Raw genomic sequence first — 12,410 nt, 5'->3', positions numbered from 1 at the left:
TAGAACGATTCATTCCATATCTATACTTTTTCCAACATGTAAGCCTGACAAGTCCTTTTGTTATGCAAAACTATAAAATGAAATGAAAGTACAAAGCTGGCGATAGCATCACCAATGTTTTACACTGAGCTTCTTTAATGAAATTTTCCTTTCCCAGAGAATCGACAAGCTCCATTCCCCTGGCGGAGCATTTAATTACAAAACCCACGTAAGATTATGAAACTATACAGCATATGGTGAGAGGAACGGGATTCCTTTGATGTACATTTGTAATGGCAGCAGTGGAAAAAAGAACGAGACAAATGCCTTTACCTCATCTGAATCAAGAAGCATCAGAGAAAGAAAGAGAGAGCTTCCTAGTTCAGCCCACTGTTTTCTCTTTCATTGCTAACTCCACCACCTCCCTCACCTTACCCATCACAGCATTGAGACGTGTCAGAAAGCGGCAGAGAATCTGTGAGGGTTGTTAAAATGTCAACCCGTTTTAACGCTCTGAGGCTCGCGGGGTGTCATGGCCTTCTGATGGTGGAGAGTATGTGTTGTTCTGAATGGGGCGCCCTTTGTAATCGAAGGTGAAGCTCTGTGTTTAAAGGAAGCACTTGCTCGTCTAAGAGGACTCCGCAAAACATGACAAACTGAGACGCTCGGGGCAGCAGCCCTTCGTCTTCTGCTGCCGCTTCAACACATTTCACAGACTTAAGGGTGGGAGTGCGTTAGCAGGCTTGGGAAGCCATGTCATTCAAGACAGTGTTGTTTGACATAGTCGGAAGCGGTGCGTTGCAAAGGAACCTCAGTGGTTCAGTAAGAGAGGGCACTGAGGCTGCTGGGAGATGATATCAGTCAATCGTACAAGGATTGTACAAGAATAAAACATGTGTCCATGAAAATCTAAAGAGGAGCCAAATTAACTATATAAACATGAGGTACCACCTTTAATCTTACTGTATACCGTACCTTCGTCAAGTGGACTAGAGTACAGTAAAGGATCCATATTGACATGACCTAAGAAAACAAAATAAGTAGCCTACTGTTTTGAGCCTAGTCCTTTCCATACAACTGACAATCTAAGTGAACATGCTGTTTTTCTATGTTATATTGCCCCAAAGAAACTATACACTAATAGAATTACTGCACTGGAAATACACATTTAAAGAGCTTCAAGAAAAGCATTATTATTATGTTGACATTATGCCAGTACGCCATCCATTTACTGGTATTATTCTCGCAGTCCCATGCCTTTTCAGTTGTGATTTTATGAAGGTTTTTTCTCTCCTGGCTGTCATAGTCTTGGAACTCAATAACCCCTAGATTTCATTAGCTCCTCTCTCGGTGTGATGTATTTACTCTGGTGACATCAATGTTTGTCTGCCCATGAAAGGCAAACAATGGTATTCTTGAGGGGGAGCGTTTGAAAAGGTAGGTTCTAGTTGAGTGGGGTTGACAACTGACTTTGAGTTTGTGGGCTTTGCTTTCATAATGGTTGAAAATGTCCCATACATGACCAATTTATGAGTTGTAGTTTGCTATATTTTTATATTTTATCATGAAAATCTTTAATATTCTGGATGTACATTTTCAAAGTGTGTGTACGTGTTTAACCAGAAGTCCCCACAAGAATAGCAAACAAACTCTGAAGGACTCTGAAGGGAATCAATGTTCCATTCCACAATAGAGATACTCAATCTAAGGGTTGTTGCATAATCATGATGAAGCCTTATCAGCTTCATACTGTAGCCTACACTGTGTGAAGCATAGCTAAACAGAGTCAATCTCTGGTTTCTTCTTCCTACACCTGAGGAGGTTAAGGGTCACAACACAAGCATTAAGTTAAGACACAACCACAGTTTATTATTCGAAGATGTTATCACTTGCACAGACGAAGGAAGCGTCAGAGATACCTGTTGAAAAGTTATCAGCGAATCAGAAAGTAATTTTAAAAAGTACTTAACACTTAACCGGCCCCTACCAACCCCATGGACTATAGCCAGTATTGTAGAATGAATGCATTTTAGCTTGCATACATTAACATAAACATTACATGGACATTCGAATCTGAGCTTCAGCATTGTGCAACATAGACAAACTAACTGGATCAGCTGGCAGTTGATAGGAGGATTTTCAAAAGAACATAAGCAAACGCTAAGCACACTAGGGGTAACTCATTTGTGCACCACTTTCATTCATGTGTACATTTTCAAAAGTATGCACCTAGTGCCCCAATCTGCTCTAGACGAAATGAAAGATGATGCCCTTGGAATAAAACATGCAAATCAAACATGACCTTCAGTTTTCAGTTTTGGTGGTGGAAATCCTACATTGTAGTCTGCCTTATAGATCAGTAGTCTACATCAATTTGTCCTTGGATACATCACATTCTCTCAACTGTCATTGGTTGGCCATTGATTGCAACTCTCATTTGAATAAGCCATGTTCCCTGCGCGCAGCACCATCGAGAATGGCCACCCACAATGATGGCCACCCATTTAAAAAAAAATGGAGGTGAACATACGCCAATTCCAGTACCTGTGCTTTTTTTGTGCTCCTTTGAAAATCACCCTGCGTGTTCAGTGATTGGCTCAATACAATAAGGTTCACCAATTTTATATTTCTTCTTCATTTTCTGACCACCATTTGATTGTTAAAAACTGGATCGAATTTGACTCGTCCCTAATATTCATGGGGGAAATTCTTGATATTGATGATACTCTGTTACAGTAATGATGCACAGTGCATTCTGAGGGGGAAAAAACTATTTCCCTAAGAAAAACTATCACTTTCCAAATAATGTTTTTAATGTTTTGGCAAAATTCACCATTGTAATCCACTATAAGCAGAACAATGTTAGAGAATAAAAAGACATCCTAATGTCCAATGTGGTGGTAGTCATGTCTGGGCTTTTCAAAATAAAGGTCCCCTCTACTGAGCAATCATTTAGTAGTGTCCACTCTTCTCTTCTCATCCAGATGTCCTTTGTTACCCTGTGCTTGTAAGTCTTCCAGAAGATTCATAGTATAGTCTCCAATAGAGGGAGTCTCTATTTACAAAAAGGGTCGCTGACATGTTATTGAGTCCATGATGGTATTCCACAGGTAAAGACCCAGTAACATTTATTGATCCACCTGTAACACAAACACATTTCCATGAACATCAGGCCATCCTGATTCCATCTCACAATTAATACAGTATGTGCAATACAGCCAACGTCAGTGTTTTCACCACCCAGTTGTTGAGTTAGCAAAGGATTCTAAAGAGTGTCATTGAAGTGTAGACATAAAGGTTAATGAACAGATTAATTAAAAATCCATTGTTCTACATTCAATCCCGAGTGACTACAGAGTCAGTTTCTATCTTGTACTTTTCCCAGAAGAATTTGAGGTTATTTGGTGCAAAGTAATCACAAGTCAATCGCAAGGCCTTTTGCATCTAAAGTTTACGGTTCATCTGCCCGTATTATGAAAATACCTTTTTTGAAAAGTTGACAATTCTTAATCTCATGACCTAATCTTGTATGAATTAGGTGGTTGGTTTTCTTTGCTAGTTTTAATGAGAAAGGGAAATAAAGTGAGCAAAGGAAAGCTATCAGGAGATATTAGCGTCTTCACTCACAGTGGTCAACAAACAAAGCAAACTCATTAGCGTTCTCAGCCACTGAAATTACCTCTGTCACACTGACTGCACAAGTCACACATGATTTTGTCCACTTCTTTTTCCACATAGGGGCAAAACAATAATGATAAGCATAATACTAAATCAAGATTTGAAAGGCACAAGTGCTTTCCCCTGGATAAAAATGTGCTTTTCCAACTAAATGCCTATTCCCATCCATGCTGGGAAATGATTTGTAGTTGTAGGCTACACTCAGTGGGAGGAAATTCCTTGAAGAAAATTGAAACAGAGAATATGTTTTGCAGTTAAGGCCAAGTTGTTGTTCAAAATTTTTCCTGTTCCACCTTCTATATCAGATTGTAGCCTATCCTGACAGGGATGGTGTTTTTAGGACTTGTGTGGATAGAATTTGCCTTCCATTACAGACTGAGGTTTTCTGCCTCCCCTAGTTTAATGCTGTCAGATACTCTCAGCACTTCGGACCCTTCACAAGATTAAATTGCCCGTCATGAAGCCCCGGCTCTGACTGACAGCTCCTCGGCTCAGGCAAAAGTACATTCCGGAAAGGGCTTAAGAAACGTGCCTTCCGAGGAACACCCATAACACCTTCATAACAACGTTCCACTATCGATTCCAGCAGACTGTCTCCTGACTAGGCCAGTCTGACAGCTGCCACGGGAGTTGTCAAGCTACATTTTTACTGCTGAACTTTGCAAAGAAAACAGGCACCTTTGACAGACTAATCAGACTGTGGACAGGCACATTTTTCATATGTCATAATACACTGTATTCTCTGTCTCTGAATAAATTATCTTAAAATATAGTGATAAAAAAATTCAATGACAATCCCCCAGGCATCGCCTAACTTCATATTAAAAAATCTCTCATAATCATATCAAACATACTCTCAGTAAATTCCACAGATATTTAGGTTAGCACTATGCCACTTTGCATATGTGTAAGGAAAGAGCGTCTTCTTGTCGTTCATATTGCAATAAATTCTCCCCCTCAACGAGCCATTTACATTTCCGAGCTGTCACTGTGATTAATGTGGTACTAATTTGAGAATAATTCCATGCTACAAAGACAAAGAGAAGGTGCAGGCTTTTGTCAGCAGAGAAAGGAGCCAACACGAGACAGATCTAACGGCATCTCCGTGGAGTTGTCGCAGAAAGGGGAAAATTAATGCATCGGCTGAGATCATCATCACCAACAGAAGACAGTAGGAATTAAATAGGAATGTGGCACCTTCTGAAGGTTTTTCAGGCTGCTTTTAAAACATTTATCTCACAATCTCTTTCGGAATCATATTCAATCACATACATTGTGTTAAACCTAAGGCTGAGGGAAAACAATGAGCGAAACAGGCCTATAGCTGCACGGGTCAGAGGATGAAATACGTAACAGAAAGATACCCAACCTGGCTCGGCTCATTATTCACTGTACAATTATCATTTTCCAATCTATAATGGCTAAATGGGTTATTTGGACATGTTATGCTAGATAATCATTCTCTTGTTCGTTCTCCTGCATTCTCAATAGGTTTTGCCCGTGGCAGGGAAGCACATTAGCGGGCAGATGGAAATATGCTTCCATTTTAATGTAAGGCAATTTTATTGAGACGGCATAATCACATTATGGGGAAGCAATGTATTTTCCATCTTCTAAAAGATGTTGAAGTATCTTGGATGGCAGGTAAAGCAATTAGAACCCTCTCCCCAGCTGTTTTGTTGAATTTATCTATTTAAACCATAAATGATCCATGAATAGTCATTACTTGCATCCTAATAAGTACAATTAAGGAGCATGGTGTACATCTTATTTCCTCATTAAGCAAATGTTCAAACTAATGGAAATGGTTTGTTTGCTGTTTCTCACCAGCACTTGACACAGTAGGATGCAGATCATGTTTAAACTGTAATATTCAATACTTGCATTAAAGGCTATAGTCTGAATTCAGAAAACAATGAACATTAACACTGGTACCGGTCTAATTCAATCAAATTCATCTAACAAGATTGCATCACCTTGATTCGGTTCCCGTGGCATCAAGGGTTACCAGAGCTGATCCCTGTCCGATGAGATCTTTCCGGCGTTCCGTGTTAACAAAGACAGGGGAAAAAGAAGAAGTGAAGAGATGAGTTTTAAATTTCAACCCAGGCGGAATTAACACGTGCGTGAGGTTATTACGGTTGATCAATCCATCAATACTGCTGCAGCAATACCGGCCAGCAAAAAAATACATTCCATTTTGAGGTGCCGACTAATCCCTGGATCGATAATTACAGGCTCCAGACAGGTGTGGTGTGGCCAGTTTAAATAATTAAGTACATGGAAGGAGGCAGAACTCAAGTCTAGGGGTCGTCATAACCCAGGGAAGGATATGGGCATCGGGTTACCGCGTTAAAAGCATGTAATTGGAGTGAGTAATTTGCACGTTTTGGTCCTCAAAATGGCTCTGATAGTGCTAAGGAGACATGTTGGCCCCTCAGATATAGGCCCCCTGGGTCCCAGTAGTGACTGCAAACATTAGACAGTTTTAGCAATGGCACGGCAGAGTGCTGTAATTTCAGACTAAACAGTTTGACCTTGACCAATGATACAAGTAGGCAAGGTCAATAGGTTGAGAAACAACAGGTGCCTTCTTAAACTGAAGTTGACTGTACTTGGTTACTATGAGGACTACTATGCAGCTACCATGTTGGTACCCTGTACAGCTGAAATTAAATTCAATGCCTTGTTGCCACTGTCTAAAGTGCAATGTGTTGATTACGATGGCCCTTACCTTGGTAGTCTTTATCTTGTTCCCCGTGGCGCAGCTCCATCCCTTCAGATCTGGGAGGACTTTACACTCCTCCCCATCCAGACATGGATGCATCTGACACCACCACTTCTGCGCCACTATAGAGGCTAGGGGAGAACAGAGACATCGTTACAATGAGCAGCTTTGAGAGATACTAGGAGACATACAGGAATAGACATCTTCCTTGTTTTACTAAACACTAGGGCAGGCAATTACTTAGGTGCCAATACGATATGTATTGCGATTCTCACGATTCTAGATGTACTGCGATTTGATGTTCCCAAACTTATTGCTCACTATATGTCTGCTGCAGAGAGAGACATTAGAGAGCCATGAGAAAATGAGTTTTGATCAGTCAGGGAAATAAAAGTGCTGAAAACATGTTGGCTCACAATTTAAAAAGAAGATGGAGAACAAGCTATAGGATGAAAAATAGCGGCGTTTTGGTGCAGGTGCAGCCGACTAGCGCTACCTAACGCTTAGCTACCTACCTATTTCTTTTACAAATCAATACTTGGAGTCAAATATTGATACAATATTGTCAAAAAATAATATGGTGAAAGGTAACGATATCGATCCCCCCCCCCCCCCCCCCCCATCACCACAAAATACTATGAAGTAGTTGTATTGTATTTAATGAGAGCCAAACCATCAAGCACAGAGACTTATTTGTATCCCACAGGGATGATTATAACAGCAATTTTGTGTAAAGCACCTTTAGAAGTGACAGTAATTGTACAACGTTGGCTGTATCATACGGTTTGATGTCCACCAAACTGTTGGAACAGAATACATTTCAAACACTTAACAATGCTTTGAGGAGGTGATCAGGCTCAAACTGAGATGAGAGCTCAGGTAATCCCTGGACGTATAAAAAATAATAATTAAAAGGTTAAGTGCTGATCATTTTTCAGAGATCACCCGTGGAGCACTTTAAACTGGGCGCCATTGGCACAGCGCTTTAATTTGCTGAGAATGTCAATACTCAAATGTCATCGAATAGGTCAAACGCATCTGGTGCCAGACTTTAGGTGTGAACTGCTTTTCAAGCCCAAACTGAGGCAGCTCTTTCTGCCTGGTTGGTGGTCTGACTGCCACATTAGTGTGGGTAAGTGATGTTCTGGGACTGACATGGCATAGATGTAAGTCAACTTCAAGTGCCTTTTTCGAAAATGTGAGGGTTTCAAATCGGCCCCTTCCCTTAGAAAACATAGTGACTGCTGTGCTCTTTCTATTCATTTCAAAGCAGAAACGAGTGTTCTCTTCCCACTTCCCGTACACCTAGTAGCATAATAAGGACTTTATGGGACAATGATACAATAGCCTTAACATTCTGATATACACCACTGTTAATCACCTACATTCACTGTGCAATACAAGGGAACAGGTTTGGAGACTTGCAAATTAATCTGTGAGCTTTTGAATATGATACCAGGTGCACAAGGAATGCAGCAAATATAATATCAGATTAGCAAAACTGGGAGGGTTGTGAATTCACGGTTCTGTGGTCAAAACTTCAGCCTTGTGGAATTATAAAGCGGTTTTGAGGATATGTAAAGCTGAGTTGACTTTGCAGTGAGGCCTGTTGAAGTGTAGCTAAACCTTGAATGTGGAAATCAGAGTGGCTGTGTGATATAACGCAATGAAAGGAAACATGACGCAGCAGTCGTCAGCTTTATACTTCAGAAGAAGCACATTTACCATGAGGGCTCCCGAGTGGTGCAACGGTCTGAGGCACTGCATCGCGGGGCTAGAGGCGTCACTACAGACCCTGGTTCGATTCCAGGCTATCACCAGCTGTGATTGGGAGTCCCATAGGGCGGTGCACAATTGGCCCAGCGTCGTTAAGGTTTGGCCTGGGTAGGCCATCATTGTAAATAAGAATTTGTTCTTAACTGACTTGCCTAGTTAAAATAAAGATAAGTAAATCAAGTACATTTCTTTCTACTGGCAATTTTGAAGCACTCAAATTTACAGTGCACACGCAAACATACACTGATTTCATCATTGATTCAGCATTAGACCTATAAAATGATGGTCAGTATTGACATTCTTATCCTGTACATTGAAAACCTCTTACGAATCCAGAAAACATATAAGAGAATAGAAGAGATTTAAGGAAGACATTTGTTTTTGAAAGCCAAGAATACTCTTGGCATACTTCGCTCACCACATATGAATCAAATGTATATCTAATTTCACACTTATTTCACGGAAACACATTCCCTGCTTGCCACACATGAGATTCACTCCAAAACAAGGAGCAGTCACTTATACCCCTGATCTGTCAGTAATTTGAGGATTAAGTCGTACGGTATCAACGGTAGGTGAATCCGGCTTTAAATCAAATCAAATTGTATTAGTCACATACGCCGAATACAACCTTACAGTGAAATGCTTACTTACGAACCCCTAAACAACAATGCAGTTTTAAAAAATACGGATAAGAATAAGAAATAAAAGTAACAAATAATTGAAGAGCATTAGTAAAATAATAATAGCGAGACTATAGACAGGGGTGACTATGCATAGATGATAACAACAGAGAGTAGCAGCGGTTTAAAGGGGAGGGCAATGTGAATAGTCTGGGTGGCCATTTAACTAGATGTTCTGGGGTCTTATGGCTTGGGGTGTAGAAGCTTTTTAGAAGCTTCTTGGACCTAGACTTGGCACTCCGGTAACGCTGCTGTGCTGTAGCGGGCTTGGGCCCAACGTTGCACTGAAGGCGTAAAATTGGGTTCTGGTGGGAAAAGACAACACATTTCTGGGTGCCTGAAGATAACACTCATTGAAACGGCTCTGAGATTCACAACATCTACTTTCACGTCCTATAGGTACAGTGCCTTCAGAAAGTATTCACACCAGTAGAGGCTGCTGAGGGGAGAACGGCTCATAATAATGGCCGGAAGTGAGAAAAAGGAATGGCACCAAACCCCTGGAAACCATGTGTATTGATGCATTCTGCTCCAATCATTATTACGTGCCCGTTCTCCCCAATTAAGGTGCCACCAACCTCCTGTGATTCACACCCCTTGAGTCAATACATGTTAGAATCACCTTTGGCAGCGATTACAGCTGTGAGTCTTTCTGGGTAAGTCTCTAAGAGCTTTGCACACCTGGATTGTACAGTATTTGCGTGTTTTTCTTGTTGATCTTTGCTAGACAGCCATTTTCAAGTCTTGACATAGATTTTCAAACCAATTTAAGTCAAAACTGTAACTAGGCAACTCAGGAAAATGCAATGTCATCTTGGTACGCAACTCCAATGTATATTTGGCCTTGGGTTTTAGGTTATTGTCTTGCTGAAGGTTGAATTTGTCTCACAGTGTCTGTTTGAAAGCAGACTGAACCAGGATTTCCTCTAGGATTTTGCTTGTGGTTAGCTCTATTCCATTTCTTTTAATCATTAAAAAAACTCCCTAGTCCTTGCTGATGACAAGCATACCGGTAACATGCCGCAGCCACCACCATGCTTGAAGAATGGTACTCAATGATGTGTTGTGTTGGATTTGCCCCAAACATAACGCTTTGTATTCAGGACATAAAATGTATTTCTTTGCCACATTTTTAGCAGTAATACTTTCTGTATAGGCCTTCATTCTTTTCACTCTGTCAATTAGGTTAGTATTGTGGAGTAACCACAATGTCGTTGACTCATCCTCACTTTTCTCCTATAACAGCCATTCAACTCTAACTGTTTTAAAGTCAACATTGGCCTGGTGAAATCCCTGAGTGGTGTCCTTCCTCTCTGATGCCTGTATCTTTGTAGTGACTGAGTGTATTGATACATCCAAAGTGTAATTAATAACTTAATAACTTCACAATGCTCAAAGGGATATTCAATGTCTGCTTTTTTAAAATGTATACCCATCTACCAACAGGTGCCCTTCTTTGCGAGGCATTGGAAAACATCCCTGGTCTTTGTGGTTGAATCTGTGTTTGAAATTCACTACTCGACTGAGGGAACTTACAGAGATGAGGTAGTCATTCAAAGATCATGTTAAACACTATTATTGCACAAAGTCCTTTCAACTTATTATGTTACTTGTTAAGCACATCTTTTACTCCTGAACATATTTAGGCTTGCCATAACAAAGGGGTTGAATACCTATTGACTGAAGACATTTCAGCTTTTCATGTTTTATTCATTTGAAAAAAAAACATTAAAACATAATTCCGCTTTGACATTATGGGGTATTTTGTGTAGGCCAGTGACCCAAAAAAATCTAACTTTAATTAATTTTAAATACGGGCTGTAACACAACAAAATGTGGAAAAAGTCAAGGGGTGTGAATACTTTCTGATGGCAGTGTATTTGGCATGTTCAGCTCATTCTAATAGGACCACATGGAGTACAATTCAGCAAGGCCATTACTGTAAAAGGCAGAGACACTACTGAGTTGTAAAGCACCATACTCCAATAAATGTAAGGAATTTTAGGTTGAAAAACAGGAGACCAAACTAATTTCCCATGAGGATACGACTATGGCACAGGAGCACTTCTGGTAAACACTTTTTAACACATTTCATTACAGTTTAACACTTGTAAAGTGCATTGTAAAGTTTAAGTATAAAACAAAGTATAAATGAAGCCTCTGTGGATGGCTATGACCAAGCACCTTGTGGTCTGAAGTGTTACAAAATTAACAACAATTCTTACGAGCAGTTTCACTAAGGAAGACGGTGCGAGCTCACAAAATAAAGATTTAATGATGATCTCAGCCTAACCTCCTCCTATTAGTCCGAGTGGAACAGACCATCAGCAAAAAATGACACATCGATAGCACATTAAATGTTCAGCTGGAACATACCATCTACACAGGACGGGGCAGCTCTGGTCGTCCCAGCCACTTGTCCAGGGAAGCAGGAGCATTTAACCGTTTGGGAGCGTTCTTCTATTTTGTTCTTGTTGCAGCATCGATGCAAAGCCACAACCTCGCAAGTGCCGGTTCTGACTTGATGCACTGTAGAAAACATAGAACAGATTGAAATCAGAATTAGCCACTTGATAAGTCAGTAAATGCTTGCCAGAACTAAAATAATGCAACAGTACTTCCACATAGCCTAAAACTCAGGTTCTCGTCAAAGTGCAGCACAAGAAAAGAGCCACAACGCAAATACTATTGTATTACTTATGCTGTGTGACTGCAAAAAAAGTTAGAATCAAGAGTTCATTTTTAACAGGCAATAGAGTAGGCCTACTATACTGTATGTCCATTGTAGAGTTAACTTTGTATTAGGTTGGCTAACAGCCTGTTCACATAATCAGAAAGCTGGAGGCAAGGTAGCCTAGTGGTTAGAGTGTTAGACATGTAACCAGAAGGTTGCCAGATCAAATCCCTGAGCTGACTAGGTAAAAATCTGTCATTCTGCCCCTGAACAAGGCAGTTAACTCACTGCTCCTAAGCTGTCATTGAAAATAAGAATTTGTGACTTGCCTAGTTAAATAAGTGAAATAGACCTGTCAAGGGAGGCTCCCAAATACTTCTGTGGTATCCAAACCCTGAAGGTGCATAATACCTACAATTAAGCTTTAAAAGAGTTTTTAAATGCAAGTATCAGCTGAGGAATTAGTAGGCTATTCTGCCATTCAAAAAACAATTGAAAAATACCTATCTTAGGAGTTGCTGTATTTTGAGCCAATTTACAGCTCAGGCTACATTGTCTGAATTATTTAGAGACTGTGCTGCTTCCTGCTCTTTTAATTACATGTGACATTTTCACGAGGAGTCCGTCCTTCTGCAGAGGCAGTTATTGCTCATTTGGTAAACAACAAATGAAAAGTGCTGTGGAACCTTCCCACTGATTGCTTTACTTTATACCAGTGAAGCCAGCCAAGCTTATTTAATTAAATTGCTTTTGCATGCCTTGTTATGTTATTTTCTTTTTTTCAATTAGGCAGAAATGTCGTAGGAGGAGGTAGGGTATTGAGTCGACTGTATTGCAGTTGCATCAACACCTAAAGTAACATCCTCAACACCACCATCACTGGGACACAATG

At 40.3% G+C, this 12,410-nt stretch overlaps 1 protein-coding gene across 1 annotated transcript in view; it reads right to left on the bottom strand.

The window, feature by feature from the left end:
* Positions 1–2,985: 2,985 nt before the first annotated feature.
* LOC139379323 (chemokine-like protein TAFA-2) overlaps positions 2,986–12,410 on the bottom strand; it is a 56,496-nt gene continuing 47,071 nt past the window's right edge. Inside the window, exons 3-6 of the mRNA XM_071122127.1 lie at positions 11,221–11,373; positions 6,392–6,516; positions 5,634–5,691; positions 2,986–3,119 (exon numbers count right to left, since the gene is read on the bottom strand). Of these exons, the coding sequence (XP_070978228.1) occupies positions 5,662–5,691; positions 6,392–6,516; positions 11,221–11,373 (308 nt within the window). The 3' untranslated portion in view covers positions 2,986–3,119; positions 5,634–5,661. The remainder of the gene's footprint in view (positions 3,120–5,633; positions 5,692–6,391; positions 6,517–11,220; positions 11,374–12,410) is intronic.

This window comes from Oncorhynchus clarkii, chromosome 21 (assembly GCF_045791955.1).
Source record: "Oncorhynchus clarkii lewisi isolate Uvic-CL-2024 chromosome 21, UVic_Ocla_1.0, whole genome shotgun sequence".
NCBI classification, from domain to species: domain Eukaryota; kingdom Metazoa; phylum Chordata; class Actinopteri; order Salmoniformes; family Salmonidae; genus Oncorhynchus; species Oncorhynchus clarkii.
The sequence above is the reverse complement of the archived record's forward strand: the minus strand, read 5'-3'. Positions and strand labels throughout refer to the sequence as shown.